At 38.3% G+C, this 26265-nt stretch overlaps 2 protein-coding genes across 4 annotated transcripts in view; one reads left to right on the top strand and one right to left on the bottom strand.

Annotated features, from left to right (window-relative positions):
- Nucleotides 1-8777: 8777 nt before the first annotated feature.
- On the bottom strand, nt 8778-10607 carry LOC130529802 (somatostatin receptor type 2). The gene has a single exon (XM_057040393.1). The coding sequence runs from the start codon at nt 10605-10607 to the stop codon at nt 9582-9584; it is 1026 nt and encodes a 341-aa protein (XP_056896373.1). The 3' UTR covers nt 8778-9581.
- Nucleotides 10608-14677: 4070 nt separating this feature from the next.
- The window catches only part of LOC130539060 (zinc transporter ZIP11-like), a 79785-nt gene continuing 68197 nt past the window's right edge, over nt 14678-26265 (top strand). For 2 of the 3 annotated variants that reach the window (XM_057057149.1, XM_057057158.1), the window contains exons 1-3: nt 14678-14747; nt 15415-15532; nt 18616-18654. In XM_057057149.1, coding sequence (XP_056913129.1) covers nt 15425-15532; nt 18616-18654 — 147 coding nt within the window. In that variant the 5' untranslated portion in view covers nt 14678-14747; nt 15415-15424. Of the gene's footprint in view, nt 14748-14959; nt 14977-15414; nt 15533-18615; nt 18655-26265 lie in introns of those variants that run through there. The other variant, XM_057057167.1, reaches the window with a different exon arrangement.

The following is a 26265-nucleotide window of genomic DNA, read 5'->3' on the forward strand; positions in this document are numbered from 1 at the left end:
CACGATAATCAAGTCTATTCCAGTGAACATCTATGGAACTAAACTGGTAGAAACCATATTTCCGCAAGCTTTTCTGCTGTTTACAGAGTGTACGTTTTCTTATTGATTGTACTGATGCCAGTGAACAATGAACATACATATTCTATTGTTTTACAACCAAAATGTCATTTGGTTTATTTAATATCAACCAGTTGTAATCAGTAGATGATCAACGGCAGGTATAACTGATGTCTAATATACAGTGCATGTGTATGCACTATATACAATGTGCCTTCACTCATAAGAATTAGTTCAATTTATAAACTGTGGGACCATATAAGAATATCATGGCAAGCCAATCAGTGAGACGACATGGATAATATTTCAGAAACCCAGAAAAACAAGCCTAATTTTCTTGACAGTTTCTTCACATAGTGAAATTATCAACACATACTGATTTTAGATTTTGGAAATGAATCCTTGAAAATGTGTTGGCACAATGTGAACTGAGGTCTAATCCAGCTCCGTCGATTGCATAAGAAATCTCCACTCAAGCAGATAACAGACGATGATATCACGACCAATGAAATACTGTGTGGGTTAGGCTCGAACCTCCCAGGCACTACAGAGACAATTCGGCAGATGTTAATCCTTGTGAGTGTCACAGCTATAGATGCTACAATGCGCTCACAGCAGAGGGATGTAAATCTGCTATCTAACACCAGATTCTCCCTGCACCAGTGTCTAATCCAGAACAAATGTGCACAACAATTGGGCTGTGGTGGGAAAGGGTTAGGGATTAGTCTGTTTAAATTATAATTTAACAGCTTAATGTTGTTACTGTGGATAATGAGCCCTGAAAAGCTGAATAAATGGTTTCTTAATTTTCAGGGGTAACAGGCATAAAAGTGAATATTGTTTTCATTAGCTTATAGAACACATGGGTGGGAGACATTATTTGCCCCAATAACAGAGGCTGTACATAAGGTAGAGGAAAAAAGAAAATACAAATATAAAATATACCCTTGAGCTGTAATTACACATTGCTGCACACGAAGAGCTTATTTAACACTATCGTAGAGCCATAAAAGAACTCTGACCATGATTACTCTCAGATGGGTGACATACAGTTTTTTTGTTTGTTTTTTAAAAATAAATTAATATTTGACACTGAATATGGTTCAAATATTTTCATCTGGAAAAAGATATCGAGCAATAAATTAATTCTGACTAAGGTAACACATGTCTCTCCAGTCCCTTCCACCAGACACTGGAGCTCTCCCAAGAGGGATGAGTGATGTACTGTAATCTCTGCAGCATGTGCTGGGTATGTCCCTGCATGAAATAACCCTCCAGGGACAGCAAGACAGAAGCCTGATCTTTCTCCGCTGACTTCTATTGAGGCTCAGAGAGGGTCCGTCTGACTGTTCTAAATAAGCGGGTGTCTGTTTTTTGTTTTTTTTAAAAGCTATTTACCCTCTTAGTTGCCCTCTGAAAGAATGCAGAAAAAAGAGGTCATTCTCGTTTTTTTGCGGTGTCTTTCCTCTAATCTTTTAAGATGCACATAATCGTTTTCTCAGAATCAATTTTACACCCTGACATGTTTCCTTCAGACAACAAAGCGTCGTGACACTCATTAGACATGCCTTTCCAAAGAGAGCGTGCTGCAGTTTGCAGACGTTGCAGCAAAATGCTTACTGGCTGAGAGAAGAGGCACAACCGGCACTATTTAATGCCCAGATTATACATATAAGATACATTGTGCCTGCTCTGCCTGGTTACCTCCTTATGCAGAGCTTTAAAAGAAACCAATTTAATATGATTCTGTATCAATGGAAGCCAGTGTTTTGGGCCTTTTTAAAACAATTCTGTTATGCTCTTTAAGGATTATCACTCAGATAAGATCCTTTTTATGGTGAAATACAGGAAATTGTTTTATAAGCTTCCCACTGCATGGGTGGACATGACTGTGCACGGTTGATAGTAAAAAACCATGATGAAGAGGTTATGTAGTTTCAAAAGACTTAATTTTAACATAAATGTACCTTCGCCTGAGAGAAGGTCCAATAGATCCTCATTCCACCTAAAAAAAGAAAACCTCATTGATAAACCCTGTTTGGGTTTTGGCCCTTTACACGAACCTGGACTACTTCCAATGAGAATATGTCATCACCAGCTGAGATGGATGGGTAGAAATGTAGAATGAAGTGGAGAATGTACTTTTAGACTATGAGAAGACATTATCCACTTACCATGCCCTCTAAGAGTTTAAAATCATAAAGACTCATGCTTTTAGGGTTATTAGATGAATCATATGCAAGAAGGAAAGTTTACAAATGAGCCAATTCAGTTTAATCAAAATAAGCTTGCTGTTATCCTTCATGTTTAGTATTTTACTGGGAGATCCTTTTATGACACAGTCGATGCTGCTTTAAAAAAACTGATATTCAGTCTTTTGCCAATATCAAAAAAGTTGGAAAGAATGGTCAAAGTTTTATATTTAATGAGTCCTTGTTAACAGTGTGTAATTTAGATTATTTTACACATTTTACTATATGATTGTAAGTGTATGATTTACATTTTTAAAAGACTAGTGAAAAGAGAAATTACATTTAAAACCCTTAAGGAAGAGAAACATAGATGATTCACAGTAATTACTCCTTTTGTTTTACTGAGTTTCCCTGAAGGTGGTTATAGTGGAACATCAATTATTATGGAATGAAGGTGATAAACTGGTTTTGCAACAGAGGAGATAAACTGCCTGGGAATATTAGAGCATGGAGGATAATTAGAGTGGTTATAGTGGGACAGTGGGGATAAATGGACTAAGTTATTACATTAACATTTTATTCATTTAGCAGACATGTTTGTCCAAGGTGACTTGTAGTGAAATATGCAATAGAGCCACCATGCAATGTGAACCTACTGTATGTGAATAAAATACTACCTAACAGTCGTAAACTAGTACAAGTGCAACTACCAACTAACAGTACAGAGCTGTGGAAAAGTAAGTGAAAAGGAATGTACGTAAATAGGAGAGAAGGAGAGAGGAGGTGAGGGTTAGGGTTCGAAATATAAGACATATAAGTGCTGTTCGGAGAGTAGGTGCTCTCAGAAGAAATGTGTCTTCAAGAACTTTTTGAAGAAAGCCGTCTCTGCTCTGAGCTCAGGAGGTCCGGTGGTATTGCGCATGAGTAAAACAATGCTCAGTGTGGGTGATGTTTTACCCACTTCGGTTGTTGGTTGTCAGCAGTGATGCCAGTTGTGAAAGACTCTGCCTCAGTTGTTGGGGTACTGGCGTCTTCATTGTTCAATGCCTAGTAAATGCCGGCTCGCCAGTAAATGGAGGCCTATTGGCGAGCCATACCTCAACTACTTCCACACCTACACGCTTTTTGACCCTGATTCAGCTTATTACTTCTCCTGAGAATTCGTTTTCAGCCCTTATTGACTTTGGCACAGATGGGAGTTTTATGGACTGAAACTTGTCCTGCCATCTTTAATTAGATTTAATGACCATATCAGGGGCACGCCAGATCTGTGCTCTCAATGGCCATCTGCTCTGCCAGGTCATCTATCAGACGCCACCATTGTCCCTGCTCATATCTGGTAATCAAAATGAGAAAATCTCTTTTTAATTATTTATTCACATCAGTACTCTCTTACTTTGGGCTATCTGTGGTTGTGTAAACACAATTCTGGATTGGACTGCCATGAGGAAAATTTTGTGGTGGAGTCAAAAATGTCTGTCACTGTGTCAACCTCCTCTGTCTGCTCCACCAAGACACCTGATGCCTCTGAGTTTGCAGACCTGTTCAGGGTTCCTTATTTTTACCCAGAAAGGAAAGAGGTTTTTGATATGTCCGCAGCCATGTCTCTGCCACCACATCACTCATATGAGTGTGCCATAGAGCTGTTTCCTGGGAGGCACCACCCAAAGGTCATGAGCACTCTCTCTGCAGTCCTGAGAGGGAAGTGATGGATGAAAACATCCAGGGTGCGCTGTCTACAGGATCATCCATCCTTCCCATTCTACTGTCAATGCTGGATTTTTCTTTGTGGGAAATAAGAATCACCTTGTTTGGATCAGTGAAAGGGACAAATGGAAAATCACCCTTTAACACCTCTTGCGGCCACTACAAGTACCTTGTGACGTCCACCAGAGGAAGCAGTGATTGCTCCAGTATCAATTGTTTGGTATGGCAAGAAAGTAAGAATTTCACCAGGCCACAGTGTGGTTTGTTGGGTTTATTATTTGACCTGGGCAGATGGAGATGGATGCAGAAAAGGTCAATGCTGTTCTGAACTGGCTTGTCCCTGTTGACTTGAAACAATTCCAGTGATTTCTGGGATTTGCCAACCTCTACCACCATATAATTAGGAAACACAGCCAGGTTGTAGCTGCTCTGCATGCCATCACCTCTTCAAACCCCCAGGTCCCCTGAGCCTGAGGCAGCCACTTTTTCTCTACTGTCCAGATTCTCTTAATTGCCGATCCTACAGATGCCTGACACCAAGATCCAGTTTACTGTGGAGGTAGATGCCTCTGATGTGGGGGTCAGGGCCTTTCTCTTCCAGAAGCTTGCCGGCAATAACAAGGTTCACCCATGCCACTTCTACTCCCGAAAACTGTCCTCTGCTGAGCAGAATTATGATGTGGATTCCCCACATCATGGAGGTCAAATAGGGCTTGACATAGCAACCAGTGATAGTCTGGACTGACCATAAAAACTTTGTATGCATCTGTGGAGCTAAGAGGACGAACTCCAGGCAGGCAAGGTGGGCATTGTTCTTTATCAGGTTTAACTTCACTCTGACCTATTATCTAGATCTTGCAGCATCAATCCATAATCCCTTTTCTGACAGTTTGAGGTGGGACACGACCCTCTTGTTCTAGCTTTCTGCCACTGCGAGAGTGGTACGCAGCCTTTGGTGAGTATTATCCAGTCATAGGTGTGGCTGGAAAGACCAAGCAGGCCTAGTAGATAGAGGACACATACACCATCCAGGGATGATTAAATCTGCTCAACCCTGAGATTATTCCTGGATAGTGTATGTCGGCTATGCTCAGGTTGTTTAAGTGGATGTTAGAATTACACAGCACAAGCAAGGGACACTCGTGCTCAAGGATAGATGATAGCAGTGTTTCAATCTCTACTGCACTATAGTCACTTGAATGGTATGATATGTCTAACAAATTTGCACAAGTCAAGAAGAGGAGTGAATGTCCATGATTTAGATTAACAGAGCAGCCCTACCACCATGCCTCAAAGGTCATGAAGTGTAGGAGAATGTGCAATTGGCAGCTCAGTTGGCAGTGTTGTGAAGTTTAAGCCATGTCTCCATGAGATCAAAGATATCTAAACAGAGGTGGTTAGTGTATGTAGAATGTAGTCAGCTTTGTTAAATATCGACTGGCAGTTTATGACAGACAGAATGTGGCTGACAGATTGTGATTGTTGTTTGAGTGAATAGAGATTTGCATGGTCTTGCTGTTTTTCTGTCCTTCTTAGTGACCAGAGGAGAAAAGGAACAGAGATGTGCTGCTGACGTGTACAGGAAGTTTATATTAGCAGATGGATTGAGCAATGCTCAAAATTTGAAACTGAGGTCTTGGTGGAATTTGGTCCTTGTCCTGGTTTACATGGAATGGAGAAAATCGAATAGCTGATGTCCTCCTCAAAAATTGGTAGTGATATGTGTCTATTCAGCAGGTTAGTATGGCCCTCTTTCCGGCTGGCCTATTGTGTCATGTAATAAACAAATGGAGTCGGGCAGAAGTCAGACATTTTGAACAACAAAAGATCCATGATAACAATATTATTAATGGATAATTGTACAGTGCTTTTGATTTTGCGAGTAATGGATGAGTTACTCATTATGCATGCTATCTTTTGTGGTCATGGTCCTTTTGAGATATTTTATACCTAAATTAAAAACTAAAAATAAATCTAAATAAAATTATTTTATTTTATTTATTTAATTTCTTTGTTTATTTGCATGTTTGACATTCAAAACATTAAGAGTAGTAAAATTGAATCTCTGTGAAATAGACATGGAAGCAAAAAAGGCTTGCAAAATATCCCCCATGTGAAGTAAAATTTATCTATAAATCAGACAGAAAGACAGACCTGTGTCTTCAACATTTGAGGAAAAAATTGTTCTGGAGTCATACACCAGCGTGGGGGTTTGCGGAGCATGCACATGCATTGTATATAACTCCAATTAAGGTTAACATGACAGGGAGAGTCAATTTCTAATCAAATTATCTGGTGTATTAGTCGGATATAAAGGGCTGTGATATTAGACTAACAAATTTACTTGCACTTCAGCTGTCCAGTAATTCGTTTTTTGTTTTTTTCTGTTGATCACTTCTTTACATTTTCCTTGCATATCAAAATTGATGACATCTGAGGCAATATGACACTGTCCAATCATCTTTAATTGTATTACCATTTGAGTTTCAGTTACTTGTTGCAGCAAAACTAAAGTAATTTTGGCCAGACAGTAAGAGCGTTTGAAATGCTCAGAGTAATGATGACACTGGATCTCGGGTGATAGTTATTATGAGAAAGATGCAAGAGGTTGGAAAGATACTGAGGTTTTCCCTTGTACAGTCTTTTAGATACGTAGAAACCAGTGATGTCTTTGAATGGTCTCAGTCATGGAGGTGGAAGAGAATCTTGGATTAAGCTAAATCAACTGGACTACTGTTAGTATTTGGAAGATGTTTTTACCTCCTATCAAATGATCTGGATGATCCACCCCTTTAAAAATGTAAATTACCACCAATCACCACTAATGGGAACATTCAGTAAATCACAGTATATAACTTGAAAACTCTCACCAGTTACTTTAGAACTGAATAAACCTCTTGGATAAGATGTGAAACATCTGAAAAACAGAAGTCCATTTGAATTCCCTTAGCCCAAGAAGCTAGTAATGTGATTCCCATAAACAGATCATAATGGTGGGTTGAAAAAAGCACATCAGAGGTAAAATGGATGATTAAATGGTGGATAGAATCCAATACAGTAAGGGTAAAATTGGAAGCAATTTTAAAGATCATGTCACAATAATCAAACATATGGAGTTTGGCCCTCAGAATACTTCTTGATGGAAGTGAGGCTGAGTTGGAGGCTGAATGTGGCAGAGTAGAATTAAGGGCCATATGATTAGATGATGGTATCATCAGCATAAAGGTGTATCTAGCAGGTACCAATAGCCTTGGCCAAATCTTTTATGTACCAGTAGATAGAGAACAAGGATGGGCCCAAGATGAACACCTTTACAGATTTTAAGTGGATCTGACACCACATTTTCTAACTTCACTTGCTATATAACCAATTGATGCAACTCTTGGACAGGCCAAGAGAGCCAATGTAAGAGGATGTTGAGGTATACTGAATCGAAGCTAGATCAAACAAGGTAGCTTTACAGACATATTGTCCCTGGAGGTGACAATGTCATCGACCAACGGCAGATCTGACAGTGTATGATTGGTAAAACTGAACAGAGATAGGTGTTTTTGAACTATATCTCTGGTTTTATCTATTTTAACTCTGGACAAGTCATTTTTGGAAAATGAGGCAAAGGAATGATGAGAATGAGGGCGATAAGTGCAGACTGAAGAAGAGACGTAAAAAGATGGGGCAAAAAAATGCCTGACAGTAACTAGGCTACGTCGATTACCTATTGACCTTACTTGATCTGTTCTTCTAATCATCTTATGGCCACATTATACAGACATACACACACAAATGCACACTCGGTCTCAAGGGTCCCATCAATATTCTTTACAGAAAAACTTCTCAGGCAGTTTGCATCTGGTCTTAATTACACACAGGCAGTGAAGGTTGGATCAGTCAGACTGAAGACCTCCAATGAAAATAACTTCTGGCTGCCAACATTTTAATTAGAACCAACACAGATACACACTCTGCAGACAGATTTGCAAATTTGAGGCATTTTGGTTAGTGTATTCTTCAGGATTTGGCTTGATTATGCAAAATTTACAGAAAATTGAGTGGTTGGTTAATTGAGCTATTAACAACATTTCTTGAGTTGGGATTTTTTTTTTTTTTAAATAATATAGAAAACTGACCTGGCCCTGCTTCAGTCCATATGAAAACATTTGATAATACAGTTTAACCCTTGTTGAAAGTATACATTTGAAATTTAAAAGTATGAACATAGTAACAAATTATGATCCACAAAAAATCTTTTTCTTTCATGAAACACCATCATTATGTGTACTGTGATAGCTTGCTAGAACGTTATTTTACTTGTCCTACAATGCAGTTTAAAAATATTCAATGTTATCGTTTTAACTTTGTGTTATTTGTGTTGTCGCCTTAGAACGCATCACTTATCATCAGTTCACATTTAACACATTTGACCTCATGAGCAGGGATGGAAGAAACACAAATGGACTTGCTGGGATTGAGAAATTGAGAATTACATTGCAGTTACATTGTGTTTACACAGACACAGAAGTACCAGCTTGATCAGAAAGAAATGCTTTAAGTAAAGAGGATTTGAATTAACTTATTCAGAAAAACGACAACCCAGACAAGTAAATGTCAGACTTGGTCTGACAGGGTGTTCTCTTATATTTCCTCCTAGAATGACTTGGTAAATTTCCCCTACTGCCCTGCATGTCCATAGCCTTAAATGGAGGAAAGGAAAAAAAAATATGTGCAGGGCATAAATGTCCTCTCATTCTGTTTAATAAACACAGGAAGTTGAGTAACTCTGAACAGCAGAAAAGAAGGTTGAAACAAGGGCACTCATTGAGGGTTGAAATTAAAGGTGGTTTAATAGAACAAATTGATATCATTAGGAACTTGATGCAATGCATATTTATTGTGCAATGTAACATCATTCAGTGTCCATGAAGACACATCATAGCAGCACTATGTGTGAAATACTTAACAAAACATTTTTAACGAAAAATATTAATTGTATATTATTTTGTGTGGTTGTATAAATGGTTGTTGCTTTTATTCACACTCAAGTCATGTGATTGCTTTTCACGTTTCTATTCATTTACAAGATATATAAATGGAATAAACTCACAAAAAATGTATTACACACATCTGACACATTTACAGTCACCAGGACATAATCCAATGGTAGGAATGAAGGAACTGCCTCTGTGTGTTCTTAGTCACAGTCATGCCAACCACGTATGTCCATTTTCACCTCCTCCTGTCCACACTTCCTGTGTGCTACATCTCATTAGTGTTGAAATGGTGTTTACAGACTGCAGTTTAGCAGGTCAGGTCAATGGGTTGATAGGAGGGCATAGTATAGTATAGTATAGTATAGTATAGTATAGTATAGTATAGTATAGTATAGTATTGTATTGTATTGTATTGTATTGTATTGTATTGTATAGTAATAAAAGGTTACATAACATAGTGGTTTGCTTTACGTGAAAGCCTCTTTGCCTTCGCAATCAAAAACATCATCAAAATGTAATCATGTTGCTTGGCCCATTATCAAAATTTATCAAAAAACATTATATTAAAACCCATTTATTTTTTTGAGTTATTGTGTTCACAGACAGTAAACATTAAAAAAACTTGTTTTTAGTCTTTCTATGCCAGGATTGTCACCTGCCATGCAGTAGTGTCATTTATTTCATGCTGTTCAGTGTCACACTGCATGCTGGGAGATGATTTGGCAGCGGGGCAGAGGAGTGTGTAGAAGTGTTTCTTAAAAGTATGGGAGAGGCAGGCGTACAGGATCGGGTTTGCGCAGCTCCATGAGTATGACAGCAAGACCACAAACTCGAAGGCTCTGGAAAAGGTCAGACCCAGATTACTTTGATACAGTGAGCAGAAGTTGAAGGTGTAAAATGGGATCCAGCAAAGTCCAAATACAACCACCACTGCCACAACCATCTTGGTTACCTGTTGCTCCATCTGTTGGCTCTTTTTCTGTTGCACTGGTGTCTGTGTTTTAATCCGCTGGGACCTAATGGTGAGAAGCATTGCTGTATAGGTAGCTGTCATGACTGTAAAGGGCAACGCAAACCCCATGATAAAGGTGTATAATAAGACACCAAGCCACCAGGCGTCTGAATCAATGTCTGGTATACACAGACCGTAGTCAGCTGAGAAATGAAGAGCCATGGGAAGGATGGTGAGGAGTGAGAACAACCACAGGAAAGCAGAGATGATCTTGGCACAGCGTGGAGTTCTCCAACGGGTGAACCGAAGAGGGTCAGCCAGTGCCATGTAGCGGTCTATGCTCATCACTGTTAGGCAGAACACACTGGTGAACTGGTTGATGCCATCCAGCACCATGACCACTTTGCACACCACATCTCCAAACATCCACTGATTCATGAAGTTCTGGCTGGCAATAAAGGGAAGACCAACCATGAACAGTCCATCAGCCAGTGCCAGATTGAAAATGTAAACTGTTGTGGAGGAAGACATTTTATCCAATTTCAACATGGTGATGACAACGAGGGAGTTCCCAGCCAGTCCAAGGACACAAACAAAAAAGTAAAGTATAACCATGGTGACCCCAAAGCCATCAATGTTTTCCTTAAGGTAAAAATGCTCATTCACATAAGTCTGATTGAAATCTGTATCTGATAACAGTGAGATGTCCATGTTTGCGTCAATAAAACAGAAAAAAACGTATTTAAAAATAGAACTAAAATACAATCCTTTTAGCATGAGTAGACTCTTGAAAGCTGAAAATCAGTCACTTTTGTTGAGTTCTGCTGCAAACTGCAAGTCAACACATCCAATGAAGCATCACTTACTTCAAGCTCTCAAAAAAAGTTTTTTCCCCTTCAAGGTAAAACCACCACGTTCCTTCCATATGTAAGCTGTAATACAAATACACTCCAGGGTGCACAGCAGTGGAAGGGGCCGGGATGGCTGATCGGACTGCTGCCTGAGCACTCCCTCTCCATGGGAGCCCTTTTATATCTTTGCACATACTGTGTAAGGAGTGGACCCCCCTCAACCCGCCCTTCCCTTGTTCATCAGTCTCCTGAGTTTGTGATAAACTTCAGCTTGGCTCAGCCCACCCCCCCCAAAAAACACACACTTTGTCTTCTGTTTCCAAGGTAAATCCTGGCCCCAACTGCTTCAATACTTCTGTCTTCATAACCTTTCTCCCCACTTTTTCTTCTTTCTGTTACCCTCCTTTTCCTCATCCTCCTTTACTCTCTCACAATTCATTGAGGAGGTAGGTGTCATCAATACCCTTTTCGCACGCGCGCGCACACACACACACACACACACACATATAAAACCAAATCTTGTTGTTTGGGCCACCCACCTTACAAACCAGACAGAGTAAAGGGCTGCTTTCTTTTTTTTAAAGGTTTTATTTTTGAACATGTGACACTGGATGCTATGTTTGCTTATCTGACTCCGCCAGTTGTACTCTGGCTTTGTTTTTCTTACTTGACATTTACCTGAAAGAAAATCCCAGAGGGCACAAAAGAATGGTATGCATTAAGATCCTTAACTTGCACTTAAATTCTGCTCTATTACAAGAGTTCATATGTCAACAATGTTTTTCCTAAATCAAAAATCTGAAATAAAACAATCATTTTAATAGGACATTTGTGCGAACAGTTTGTTTTAACCTAGAGATATGCTTTATAACTATTCAGTATATGAGTGTGGAAATGTAAATGGAAATTGTCGGTGCTTTGGTGGCCACTATTTTGTTTTCTGAAATAATTTGTACTGTAATATGGCAATGTATGTTAGTATTAGTCTATAAGTCAATATTATAATATGTCAGGAAAGTTTCCCACTCTTTTTATGAAATTTGTCACTGGATGTCCTGTTTGAGCTAAAAAAAAAAAAGGACATCTGACATCTGTGTGCATCTGTGTGAAGTTTTATAGTATAACTAATAGATTATTTAAGTGAGAACATTGACATTAACATTAGCTCCTCGGGTTGTATAAAGTGGTTCCCAATGTTTTACTCAATACATTTATATACAGTAAGCAAATATACATAAGCTCACCTGGAGCTCCCTAACATCGAAGAAAGCAGCAATGGGTTAAATTTATCAGTGGAGAGTTTAAAGGTTTCCTTTTTATCCACATTTAAAGAGGCTTTTTTAACAGTACGATATTGGTTTTATTGTAAAAAATAAAACAAACTTGAATAGTGTGGCAGTTGACTGCCCAAAGAGATGGAAAGAAGGAAGGGAGAGACATGGACTTGATGAGCTGTTGTGTAGGCTGTGGAACATTAGAGACCCTTGATAAATGATGACCTGTGTCCTTATGCCATTTTGACATGCATAACTTACATACTTCAGGAGCACCCCCCTGAATACCTCCAGATACCTCCACTTCCAGCCCTGCAAGCTCAGTTCTGCTTTGAGCTATCTAGAGGTGTTAAATAGGTTCAAAGACTTGATGCCTTATCTCATTTGTCAGAATTCCTCAGAGAATCCAGCACATACCTTCATTCTTACTTCAACTGGTTCCAGTTATTTTGAAAAATGCCTTTGTAGTCGAAGCTCACGATTAGGTTGTGGCTTAAATATCCCTTGAGAATTACACTCTGTACAAGACCAGCTCTCTGCTGCAACACGTAAAAACATCACTGAAAGCAATGTTTCATGGTGCTAAATTTGGAGACGTTTGACAGGCTCATATTTTATAGGAGTATTTCACTGCAATGTTCAAACAGATGCTCTGACATCCATGGACACTTACTGCCGATCTGTTTACAGTTTCACAGGCCGAGTCACATGGAATGGAGCAGATGATGCCTTTTCACACTGTCGAATTCAGTTGACAGCTTCTTCGCGCATGTGGAGTGAAGCCTCAGATGTTTCTTTTTAGGTCTGACTGTATTTTACCATAATTGCATTGTTTTTGTGATGTTGCTGAGAAAATTATTTTTATTTCACTCTATGTCAGCCCTTGAAATCTTGTTCAACTGCAGAAGAAAGTGTGTTTTGTAAGTACTTGCTTGTTTTTTCAGCAAGTGTAATTTGGGGCTTCAAATTCAATGTTTTACCAACATTTATTGCAACACATACCATGCTTTTCCCCTCTATTAATTATTATTTCGTGTTAAAGTGACAATTTTAGAAAACTGACGATGGTGGTGTAGTATCTTCAAATTAGCATAAATCCTCTGATATACATAAACCATGAAATATTCCCCCAAATCACAGCAATATGTTGACATGCTGTCAAATAACATTTCTAGAGCCACAGTCAGTGAATAAAGTGCCTCCCGGGACTTTACTATTAAAATTTCATAGTATTTCTATTTTGAGGTGAGTCATCCACCCCTTAAAATATCAAGAATATGTATTTTTTTATTAATCAACATAGTGTGCACATACACATTTTAAATTGTATTGTACAAGGGAGCCTAAAAAGAAATCAAGACACAAACACATCGAATTTAATGGTCAAAAAGAAATGTGTTACCTGCACAATAAAGAGAGGAAGTCAAATAATTAAAACATTAACCATCCGCATGTAGGAATTCTATCCAGGACCTTTTAAAAAATCTTTTATCACACAAAAATATCTTACTGCCTAGTGTTAATGTGACAACTTAAACCCAAAAAGTGTCCGCAGGCTGTGTCCAAAACAAACAAACAAACAAACAAAAAAATCCAGCCTAATGGGAATCAGAAAAATAAAAATTGTATTATCTCGCTATTTGGTTTAGTGGGAATCGAGAGCAGCCTCATGTTATTGCAACACAAAAGATCATATCTTAAAGAGACTGAAAAACAACAGTGTTAAATTCCTCACAGTGTGCAAGAGTGACTTTTAAAAACATATATCCTCCAAATATGGATTTATATACCTCGGGTGATGTTATATTTGCAATATTTATCTGGAGCACCTAGTTTGCATTAAATATTTAAGAATATTTTTTGTTTATTATTAACAGGCAATTTATTGTCTGTTGTGTGCTATTATGATCAAAGGTCAATATTTGAAGACTTACTGAATTATTTGTGAAATAAGCAATCCGGGAAACCTTCCAGTGTCACTGCTTGAGAATTCACCAAAATACACACATATACAGTATGTATAAATGCAGACACATTTTAATATTTTAAGCAACATTATCTTTCATTTTTAACTCTATAAAAGTTCAACATAAACAATAGTATTTACATGAAAAGATGGCTGCATATTAATTGTTGATTAGGATTTTTGATATCAAAAAGAACTCTTCAACAGTCTTAAGTTATAATAAGTATGCAGTAAAATTAGCTGGCAATTCTTATGTGCTTTGGGGTGGTAGATGCTCTTGTGTGTCTTTAGGGTGTCATCTTGGCTGTCAAGTTTGAAAATCAAAATCTCCATTTTGATTTTATTATGAATCTTTTTAGACTGCCAAAATACTATACGTGTGGGAACAGTGTTGCATTTGAGTGTTGCGCATTTAGAAATACGTTTAAGTCATAGTTTGAATAACGTGCGGTTATTTATAATCATTAAAATATTACCGTTCCGGTTTTTTAATCCTCATTTAATAGTAGTCTGATAGTCTGTGACCACGCGTGAGGAAATGAAATTTGAATAACGTTTAGTATTTTACTGAGATGACCAACGTATCGCTGATTATTGATTAATGTCCCACGTCCCGCGAAAGCGTCTCTGCGACTACTGTTACCGCGGGCGCACAGATTGACCAATTGCTTGCGAGCAGAGGCGGGGCTACTTCTGTCATTAACACGTGTACAGGGAAGTAGGAAGTAAATACTGAAGACCGTGGGGCCACTGGAAAGAAGTGAGTAAACACGAGCAATTATCTTATTGACCATGCATAAAAACGAAAATAAGCAACCTCCCGGAATTAACCAATGATTTTTTCATACCGTTACAGTTAAAGTTTGTGTGACGAATACATTGACGGGTTTATAATACAACGCAAGGAATATTTTTAGAGATAGCTGATTTGATGTTTTCAAGACATATCTCTTCGTATAACCGGTTGCAATCGATACATGGGAGTTATTGTAAGGACAAAACCGTCAGACTGTGTATCAATGTAATATTTGCAAATATACATCTAGGATTATATATACTGTGTATGTATGTATGTGTGTGTGTGTGCGTGCGTGTGTGTGTGTGTGTGTGTGCGTGCGTGTGTGTATCCATATTAATTTTAAGCAACATATTTCTGATTATTTTTTACAAATGGTTTAGATTGTATTTACTTATTACTGAGATGTTGAATGGGACAGCCCAATGATACTAGGACAGAGGAACCAGTCCAGGATGCATAACTCTTAAGCAAACCGTTTCAAACTTGATAGCCAAGATGACACCCTAAAGACACACAAGAGCATCTACCACCCCCAAAGCACATAAGAATTGCCAGCTGTTACATTTCTAGAGAGAATCTTCTTTTGGGCATTTCTTTCTGAGATCAATTTGTGTGTCTGCTTGGTTAGGTCTGGCACCATGCTGGAAGGGTACAGCCCTATAATCCAGGCCCTAATAGGGACTCTGTTCACCTGGGGTCTAACTGCTGCTGGAGCAGCCCTGGTTTTTGTCTTCTCCAGTCACCAGGTAAAGAAAAGTTTACTACATCGACATGTAAAACCATCAAGAAATGTTTCTCCCTGTGTGTTGCAATATATTTGTATTGGGCAGTGTGATAAACAAAGTGTAAAGACTGGATATCTGGAAGTCAAAACTTAGAACCATGCTCCGCTGTCTGTTCTATAATAGCACCTCAAAACTTAATAATTAACATAGTTGTTTGTGTTATGTTGCTGTAAGATAAGGTAGCATAATATATAGATTTTATATATTGTAGTCCAAATTGGGAAATTCAAATTAGTCAAAAAAATGTAAACCTTCTGTAGGGTCCTCCCAAAAATGTGACCCAGTGCTACAAAAGTACACCAAAATCTTTACTCATTACAAAAATACTTGTAATTTCTCCCCTAGATATTAGTTAAACTCTCTTTAAAATATTTTTTCTTCAAAAGTCTGATTAATTTAAAATTAAAGTCAGACTTTTGAAACTGAAGAAAAAGTATTTTAGTTTGTATGCACTTATACCCAATTCTCAAGTATTGAATACATTGGTATTTTTCTTGGTAAATGTACTTATTGTGATGAAATTTTCACAATAAATGTCAACAATAACCAATGCAAATTTATATGTAGTAAGGTGAAGTCGCATAAGAAAACTTTTGCAAACATGAAGAAAGGTATGTGTTAAAAGGTGCTAAATGCATCCACATCTTTTGAAAGGGTCTATAAATCTTTAGAAGAATGCAATTTTGCCCCTTGTCATTGCAAATTATGATCAATGACAGCTGTGTTAGGCACAAAAGACACAAATCAGGACCCCCAAATGCAGACACACATAAATGGTTGTGGTTGGAATTAAGACTTTACTGAAAATTGGTTCAGGACAAAACCAAGTGGTGCTGGAGGCGGACAAACATGGTCAAAATGGAGCAGGCTGGGTGGCATGAACAGGCGTCCGAAAAGCGATTTGTGGGAGAGACTGACAATCAGTTCACAACTGGAATCATGAAACAAACTTGCATTCAGAGTTTCAGGAGCCAGGCTGTACCACGAGGGTTAAACAACAAAATGGCGATGATTGGAAAGTGGACCAGGCTTTTAAAGCAGAAAGCAGGTGTGGGTGACTAGTTGGATGAGTCCAGGTGTGTAGACAAGAGAGAAGCTGGAAGCAGCCCTGCCCAGCCTGGAAGTAAACTGACAAGGGAAACACAGACAATAAACAAAAGGGGAGGAGGAGAGGGTAAACACTCGGGATGACTCCTAACAAGCTGGTTCAGTCCCAACTGATGGCCTTTAAAAAGTTGTCTCATTACTAAAATGTTACACCAAAAATATGTTGTGGCCCAACTAGATGTTCTCGTAAAATCTCTGACAGTGGAAAGAAAATAACTTGTCCAAGAACCAGGGACCACTTGTGGAGAACTTAAGAATTAGCAAGTACAATTTTTTTTCAAAGAAGACAGTAAGTAATGTTGCACCACAGTGATGTTGTAATGTAAATACACCTACTTTATATAATTGAAGTAAGGATTATCTGACAATAATCCCAAACACAAAGCCATGAAGACTCTCATTTGATTTCAGAGAAAGAAGATAAATATCATGGAATATTACAGCAAATTAACTACTTGGAGTGAAATGTGAAAATCTGTGGAAAGAACTAAAGATCGCAGTTCATAGATATTGGTGTCATCGGGGCATTCAAAACTAGACTGCGAACTGCGTGGGAGCGGTGGATGACGAACGGCGAACACACGTTCACCAAGACGGGGAGACGGCGCCGAGCATCATACGTCACTATCGGCCAGTGGATCGTAAATGCCTGGGCATCGACCGTGGTCCGAGCTTTCAGGAAGGCAGGGATTGTCACTGAAATGCCAGACAACACCAGCGACACCGACCCTGATGACGACTTTGACGAGACGGAGCCGGCCATGTTGGACGCCGTATTCGCACAACTGTTCAATTCGGACACCGAAGAAGAAGAATTCGAGGGATTCCTGGATGAGGAATGAAGTGATAAAGTGATCTTTACGTGTTTCTTTTGTGTGTTTACAACTTAACAAGGCTGGTCATACTGTGAATATGGAAATTACCGTTTGAACAACGTTGTTATATTGCTATTGTTATATTGCTATTGCTATTGCTCTGCACTACTTCGAGAGTTCGAGTTACCGTATATTGTGTTTGCACTAACGTTTGATTTACCGCAACGGTACTACGTGATAAAAATGTTGCACTGCCTGTTATAACTCGCTGTTATTAAACGAACTGTGTTACGCGAAAACACTACGTCACTCGGGAAAAATAATAAAACAGCTGTTTATTCGTTTTGGGAGTGAATAGAGTTGTGAGAAAGACGGTTTGTATTCTATTAATAAAGTTTGACTGATTTATCTGGCTGTTTTATTGACATTCCTTTTAGCGCAGCTCGATCTAGTGAACGCGTCATGAAACCACAGGCACTACGCAGTTTCTATGCTATGCGCCTTATAACACGGTGCGCCCTGTGTATTAAAATATTTCTAAAATAGGCTGTTAATTGAAGGTGCGCCCTATAATACGGCGCGCCTTATGGTTGTGAAAATACGGTAATCGAATAAAGTGACCCGAATGATGTAGAATGTGAGTTGCAGAAGTTCTAGGCTTTTGCACGGGCTTTGGCCCTGTATGCTGAAGTAAAGCTTTTAGATGGATTCCTGTAGATGCCTTGGTTCTCCACAAAGCTCTTTACTTACCCATAGCTTACTCATGTGGCCAAGATTTACAATCTCATTCTGGTGTGTTTTTGCTGTGCTGCTTAACTTTTGGCACACAGCTTTGATCGGTGTTTGTGAGGGTTTTTTGAGAATTTGCAGGCATTTTGGACTGTTTCTAACTTAACTCCAAACATCTCTGTGCCTTAAACATAAAAAAGCAGTTTGAAAATGCTATTTGACTCTATAGATATTTATGAGTCTATCCTTCAAACTTATCTTGCCATTCAGCTGATGACAATATAAATGATACATGTTAGAAACATTACAGGGAAGTTTGTAAATTAGTGTGCTAAGACATGCTGTGTTTTGGCTGCTGCAATGCTCTAACTCATTTTATTTTCAACTTTTCAGAAGTGTATTCTGGATGGAAGTTTAGGATTTGCAGCTGGGGTGAGTTTTATATATTTTGCCCTACCTCTTGATACCATTTTAATTCATAAAAAATTAGATATACTGTTTTCAAAAATGTACTACAGTTTTGCATCAGTTTCTACTACTTTCTTTATTTTAGAACAATATGGCTGACCCACTCAACTCTTATACTGACAGCTGAATGAAATTAATGTACAGTACTTGCATGATCTATGCCTATTCTCTCCTCTACGTGCCCCTCCCACCCTATTCCTCCTCCCTCTCTGCCCAGCTGGCCACCAGCAGGTGGGTACCCCCCATATGAGCCTGGTCCTGCTCAAAGTTTCTTCTTGTTAAAGGGGAGATTTTCCTTGCCACTGTTGCCTGTTGAGGCCCTGGGATTCTGTAACAATTTCACTGAATACAACAGACAATGCTATTTTGATGCTGTGTCTTTTTTAATTGCCCCAAGGAGACAAATACTTTTTTTTTTAATTGAACACTTGTTGAACACTTTTTTTTACATCAAGATAGTGGATGGTGTGATGGTTGATTTGTTTATTTATTTATTTATTTATTTTTTGATGCCCATGGTTGTTTCCCTTTTGGTCTGTGTGTAAACAGACTCCAGCTTCACTCAGAATATTTCCTTTCTTGACCACTATATCCCTTCTGGGGTCATGCTGCATTTGGGCGAAGGCGGGGTACACCCCCAAATAAGTTGCCAGCTCATTGCAGGGCTCTGTGCGAACATTTGGGGGTCAGTACCTTGCTCAAGGGGACATAGGCCATGCTCTGAAGGTGTCCGGGCCTCCCCCTACTGCAAAACACCTCCAAGGTTTTGTCCACACCGAACTTGAACCCAGAACCTTCCGCTTTCTTAGCCCAGTCCCCAACAGTCTGTGCTGCCTCTGCCCCAGTTTTGGAATACATATTTTCTAATAACTTCTAAATCAGTGATGGATGTGTTTCTTTTGGAGTTGAGTAGCAAAGGAGCAATAAAGAGATCTATTTATGCTAAGTATGGCCTTGTTTTAAATAAAAATGCATTCTACTTACTTGTACAGCATTACACAAGTATGTTTTCCCTCCACACAAATGATTTATGATTTTTTTTACAACTTTTCCTCTCAATTTTTAAATATAATTTGCATTACATTTTTCAGTTCTTGCTTTTTTCCAAAGGTAAACAGTGATTGCAGTCTGCATCCACCATACCTACCACTTGCATATACAGTCGAAGGCTGGATACAAAGTGACGATTACCTTCACCAAGGAGGTTCTGTGAAAGCCAGCATTATTCTTTTTTTCTAGAATAGATTTTATTTGAACATTTTTAGGAAATGTTAATGGTTGAGGATCCTGATAAAGCTTCATAGTATTGTTTGTAACCTTGCATTACTGCTGTCTAAATTTATGTGTATACCAGAATACATGTATATGGTGACACGACCCCCTTGGTGGTGTGCACTCACCGAGTGCTTTTTTTTTTTTACCCCAGTGAGATTCCTTATTTAGTTGATTAGCTGTGGCAACCCCTGAGGGGACCAGCAGAAAGTAGAAGTAGAAGAATTGGATTTCCATTTAGAGTCATGAAACCAGATTGATATGTCAATGAAGGTAAAGACTTTGTCAATGCTTTCTTTGTGAAAGGGACTATCCTTTTCTCTCTGATATCCTTTGAACTGTAACAGACCAGACAATTCTTACACTCTTGATTACTCATTCAGAGTCACAGAACAAGCACATTTACAATTTTTCCTATGTAGTTGTTCATGTATCTGAAGCTGTGAGGATACATTTTTGATTACTAATTGCATCTTCAGTTCCAGCATATGAGAGAGACAGAGACTGTCTTCTTTAGAATTTATTTTAGTACCGGTAAGTTAATTTCTGTGGCTATGGAATTCTTTTAACCTAAGAGTATAATGCGCTAATCTCACACAACATCTCTATTCTAGGAAGCTAAAAGTAAATGATGATCTGGATGATCATCTGAAATATGGTGGCTGCACATCTACCCTTGCTGAAATGTTAATATATCACGCTGTAATTTAATGTAACATAATGCAACTTGGAAAAAGTCCCTTTAAAAAAGGAAGAATGATGGAATCACAATGAAGTTAAGGCAGAAGCTTCATCTATACGGATACTGTTTGTCTCTGCAGCAATAACCATGATTATGTCGTGCAGAATCTCATCCATGTGTATCTGGACAAATCAGCAGCATGTGCATATTTGTCATTTAGATGCTATTTAGCACAGATTGACACATGTACCCAAAAACATGTCTTCACACCAGTGATTTCAGCGCTAAACATGATAATTTCTTTGGTGTTTTTCTCTGCACATTCCTTTCCTCCTGCAATTTACCATGTCACATTTTAAAGATGTATCTGGTTATTTATTACTCATTGTGTAAGAAGCTGTTTTATGTTTCTGATGGGAGCAGTAACAGTTTTCATATCTTATAAAACTTAGACTTATTTTACAAAAGCCTGTTGACAATGTCCTTTGAAATTTGGGAAATCGGGTAGTGTCTTTATTAAGAGTTTTTGTAAGGGAATAATAATTGCCCGTGTAAGTATGCAGTGAAGTGAGAATGTTTTCAGACTTTCTTATTAAAAATTTAAATATTGCATTGCAATCCACTTGTATTCACAGAGTTGCCTGTCATCTGAGTTGTGTTTGCTGTATTTTTCAGTTTACTCTTGTCAGAAGGTGATCCCTCTTAAGTATTCTTGCTCAGGTTTTCTTTATTTGCAACATTCAGCTTTCCCCTCAATTCTTCTTTCCCTCAACCCACATCCTTTCACCCCAGCTTTACTGTAGGGACGGTGCTGGGCAGGTTATGATCAGTTCCTGGTTTCTTCCAAACATGATGCTTGGAATTAAGGCCAGAAAGTCCAATCTTGGTCTCATCAGGCCAGACAGTCTTGTTGCTCTAAGGGGCTTTTAGATGCTTTATTTTTTACAATGTCCAGGTGGGATGAAAGCCATTTTAAAGAGTAGAAGCTTTTTTATAGACAGTCTGTAATGAATCTCCGATTGATGGAGTGTTGCAGTGAGGGTTGACCTTGTGAAGGTCAGCCCACTGGCTCCCCGAAGCACTGCCAGAGTGTTTGTAGGGTTCTTGATCACATCCCTTACCAAGACCCTTTCTCCCCAGCTTGCTCAGTTTGGTCAGATGGCCACTTCTGAGAAGAATCTTGATTGTATCCGTCTTATTTTATTTTGGAATGATGGGGGCCACTGCTCTTCTGAACCTTCACTGCAGCAAAAAGATATAGAAACCTCTCAAGATGATCAGTAGACATGGAAGAGCTGAAGAGTTGACACTGTGTTAAATCTAGTGCCAGTCTCAAAAGTAATTATACATCTGCAATTCTGAATGTTTTCTCTTGTTCTTTTGTAATTGAATTATGACACCCCATTGCTTGATGGGCCATTTATCAATATTGATTTGCAGGTGTTTTCTGTGTCTGATGAATTTGAGAGGAATCATAACAGAACATAGCTGCATGGAGTTTGGTTACATTATGCACGTTAACTTTTCAGATTTTTAAATTTTTTCCAATTTGAAAATGGGTCCGAGTATGATTTCTAGACTTCTCTTTCCTATAATTATCGTACATAAAAAGTACCAGATTTTAATGTGCAGTCTTATCAACTGTGTACATGTGGTTCTGCGTTGGTCCATTTGAGCTGAACAAAGTGATAGAGCAGGTTGTTGTAGCAACATTACTGCTGAAAGAGCAATAATGGGAACTCTTTTCTTAAATAGGAGTGACAAAAGATTGCTTTAAAGAAGGCTGAGCACTTTTGCTGTATTCCCAGGATTAGTATGCTTGTGAATTAGCAATCCTGGAACTCATGGTGATATACCATTGATTTTTGTTCAAGTATGCTGGTGAATTATTTTCTCAAAAGTCACATGTCTGGTGTGGAGGTGGTAGAATTACAATTACACCAACAATTCCTCATGACTACTGTGTTGGTCAACATTTTTAAGATGGGATTTTGTTGTATTTGTAATGCACACACTGATTTAAAATCTACACAGCATTTAGAAAATAGTTTTTCTTTACTGACTCACTGCCAGTAAAATTCTGGGCATTTTTAGCATCAAAAGTCAGTTTTTCATTCAAATCTTCCAATAAACTGTGTCATTCTCTGGCTCAGGTTTCAAGCCGCATGGATGACACTGTGATTTGAACATTATTGTAATAATTCTTTTGCTGTCACAAAGCAGTGGAGTGCACAAATACTTGTAATGTATTCTGAAAGAGAGAGACTTCACAATACAGACCACTTTAATTAGACCACGTGGGATATTGCTTGAGGTGTCATATTTCACAGAATTCCGACTGAAAAAAGAAATCTCAAATATCTCTATTGTCTTTTGAAAATAAAAAAGCCAGTGGATTTTATTTCTCGAGAGCATGGTACATTATTTACAGAGACATTCACACACCACATACATACATATAGCTGTAAATGTGATTGAAGTAAGAATGTAAAGGGTCGAAATACAATATTTGTAATACTGCCAACAACTTATTTAAGCTTTTCTGTGTCGGCCTCTGACTAAGCTAAGTTACTAGCCTGCACACCCTCAAAATTGCTATTTTTCCAGCTATAGTTGCTGAAAGGCTTAGGAAGTAATTACTTTGGTGAATTGCTAATAACGATTCAGAGGGAAAAGAATGAGAGGTCATCAGAGTTCATTGATCCGAGGACATCCCCTAGAGATTTTACTGACAGCTTGTCTTCTTGATAGCTGCATGTGAAATATTATACTGTTTGGTGTTTGGGTCAAAACCCTTTTTTCCCTCTAGTGAATCTGTGAACTGGGAACAGATGCGATTTTCATGACTGAGTATGTGTGCCTATGGTAGTGAACTTCTGACTCTCCTTGTCCGGAAACATTGCCATTAGAGGTAGACATGCCTGAAAAATCGACTTCTTTCTTGTTTGTAAATTTCATTTCTTAACAATTATGTCCCTACCGCCATGATTGTGTTGTTCAGTTTCGGCTTTAATGAGATTTCTTCCACAGCATGTACCATATTGTAAAAGTTAAAGAGAATTTGTACTGCTTATGCATATTATCCCAACTAATGCTCATGACTATCTGCAAACACACAGAAAATTAAAAATACAGAGGGAACATCTCCCCTGAACGTGATGTGCACTTCTATCGAGCCTCTTGCACATTGTCAGGAACTGAAGCTGTTACCTTGCCCACACCATGAAATTTTTCATGAACAAGTTGGAACAAGTTCTGCAATCAGTTGCGACCAGTTATTTACAAAGTCGCAGAAAACAACGTGAGACATTAACAGCTGCATCATTTTTCAGCACAGTTCGGTCTGGCAGGCAGTGACAAACGGCAGAAGTCTTTTGCTTGGACAGGCAGAGTGAGGAAAGCACCCCTCATCTCATAACACATTGCAAGAAAGAAAGAAAGAGATCCCTCTAAAAATCACACCCTGAACATGATGCTCTCATTGTAGTTTCATAGGCTTTATAGGGTGCCGATCACTCACAATATCAGATCAATATTGCACCAAATGTATTGGGAAAACCTTAATCAAGTCTAATCTAACATTGTGCATCTCATTAATGGTTTACATTAGGACAGTTCTGAATACTGCTGTCAGGATTAATTTTAGCTTTTGTAATTATTATCTCTATTCTTAATCTGTAGGTGCATGTCTACATTTTATTATGATTGTTGTTTTCAGTTAGTTTTCAATTGGTTTGTGAGAAATTTTATTATTACTATACACATCAGCTGTACATTAGGGCAAAATAGTTGGTATGCCACCTGAGAAACAAACGATGTCTTGGTGTTTGCGAATTAAATCTTTTGGCAGAACAGCAAATCTTTTGAGGGTTGTCTCATGCCACTTTTAAACAGTGTAGAATGCAAAATCATCACTAACAACAGTATTTTAAATTGCTAAATTGACATTAATTGTTTTTAACAGGTGAAAACAAATGTTGAGTCACATGACGGTGGTCATTTTAACTATGGTACAGCTGTCTTTATAAAGTGACTCTCAATTGACCTAAATGTTTGTTCCTACATACCTCAGGCATCCATCTGTTTCGGACTTTCTATGTAGTTTGAAAAATAACGCCATACTACCATGAGTTTTGTTGTTTTTCTCTCACAATCGAAAAACATGTACATTAGGTTAATGGAGGAATCTAAATTGCTTTTAGATGTGAATAGTGTGCACCCTGTGGTGGACTGGAGACTCATCCATGCTTGTTTCTCAGTTTGTTTCCACTGGGATGGGCAACAGAAAAAAAAAGACAAGCTGAAATCAGAGACAGTTTAGGAGGTAATGGTCTGAAAAAGAAACAGGAACCAGTAGAGGGCAAATACGTATGGACAGCTTTAACCTTGAATATCACAGGAACAACAAAATGGATGGCATGGCAGAAAGAATGATAAATTGAGAATAGATGAATGGAAGCATCTTGATATTAGTGGTAGACACGATATTGAGTTGATTGGCAAGGAACAGATAAAAACGACCTCAATCACATCTTATGCGTGACCCTCTAAAGCAATAAAGTGAGGGTCGTTGCATTCCATCTTATTTGGAGATTTCAGAACTGAGGTGATACTTCTTGAGTGAAAAGCAGCTCCTTGTCTTCCACCATCATTATGGCATTATGGCATCATGACATTGCTCTCCTTCCTGATAGAGCGCCAAAGCAGACAGTGGCTCTATAATGTGAAAGGCTCATTAATTGAATCTCTATATTTTCATAACAAGTACTGCAGTCACAAGGCACTGATCAGCTTCAAGGAGCATGATTTCTCTGTGTTGGAAAGATAAGGTTGATTGTATTTTCACACACGCACGCACACACATTTTTCGATTATTTTTTTTTTCCTGGTTGGCTTTTTGTAGACATTGGTGATTTCAAACATTTTGTGCACTGGAGGCAAATAACTGACTGGAAAAGAGAACAGAACAGCTTTGGTAATGGTGCTTCAATGGATAACATACAGACTCACAATGGACCCAGTGTTTGACTCCTGAAACTCCTGAAAAAGTACACTTAAAAGTACATTATGGCCACATTTTCAAACCTGGATTGCAAAAGGCTGTTTTTGCCAATCCTACCTCGAGTCTTGACAACAACATATCATTTTAAATTTAGAAGGCTGACTGTAGATCCTCTTTGTGGATACCGGGTCAGAAGAAGTCACAAATGGAATCAAAAAATACACCCAGCTTTCCCTGATTCCTAGTAGAATAAACCATACAATGTTGAACAAAAAGTTGGAGCCACATTTGTGAAAACTTTTATTTCAATATGTAAATTTTTGAGAGAATGAAAAGCCCAAGGAGGAAATTTTTAAGGAAAAATTCAACCATTAAGAATATTACCGGTATGTCACAGGGTTGAGCTTAACATAATTGTCTAACATGTTTTTGAATGAAATACCTCTGCTGGTATTAGTGTTTCTTTTTGAATGGTTCTTCCAATTTGGCACATACATTTCTTCATATCTCAGCCTTTCAGTGGAAAATTAAACACAAGGATGCTTTAATTATCCAATAGGATTTTTTATTTTTTTTTGTTCCTGTTTTTTTTTCTCTATTTTTTGCTAACATAGCTTGA

This window comes from Takifugu flavidus, chromosome 1 (assembly GCF_003711565.1).
Source record: "Takifugu flavidus isolate HTHZ2018 chromosome 1, ASM371156v2, whole genome shotgun sequence".
NCBI lineage: Eukaryota > Metazoa > Chordata > Actinopteri > Tetraodontiformes > Tetraodontidae > Takifugu > Takifugu flavidus.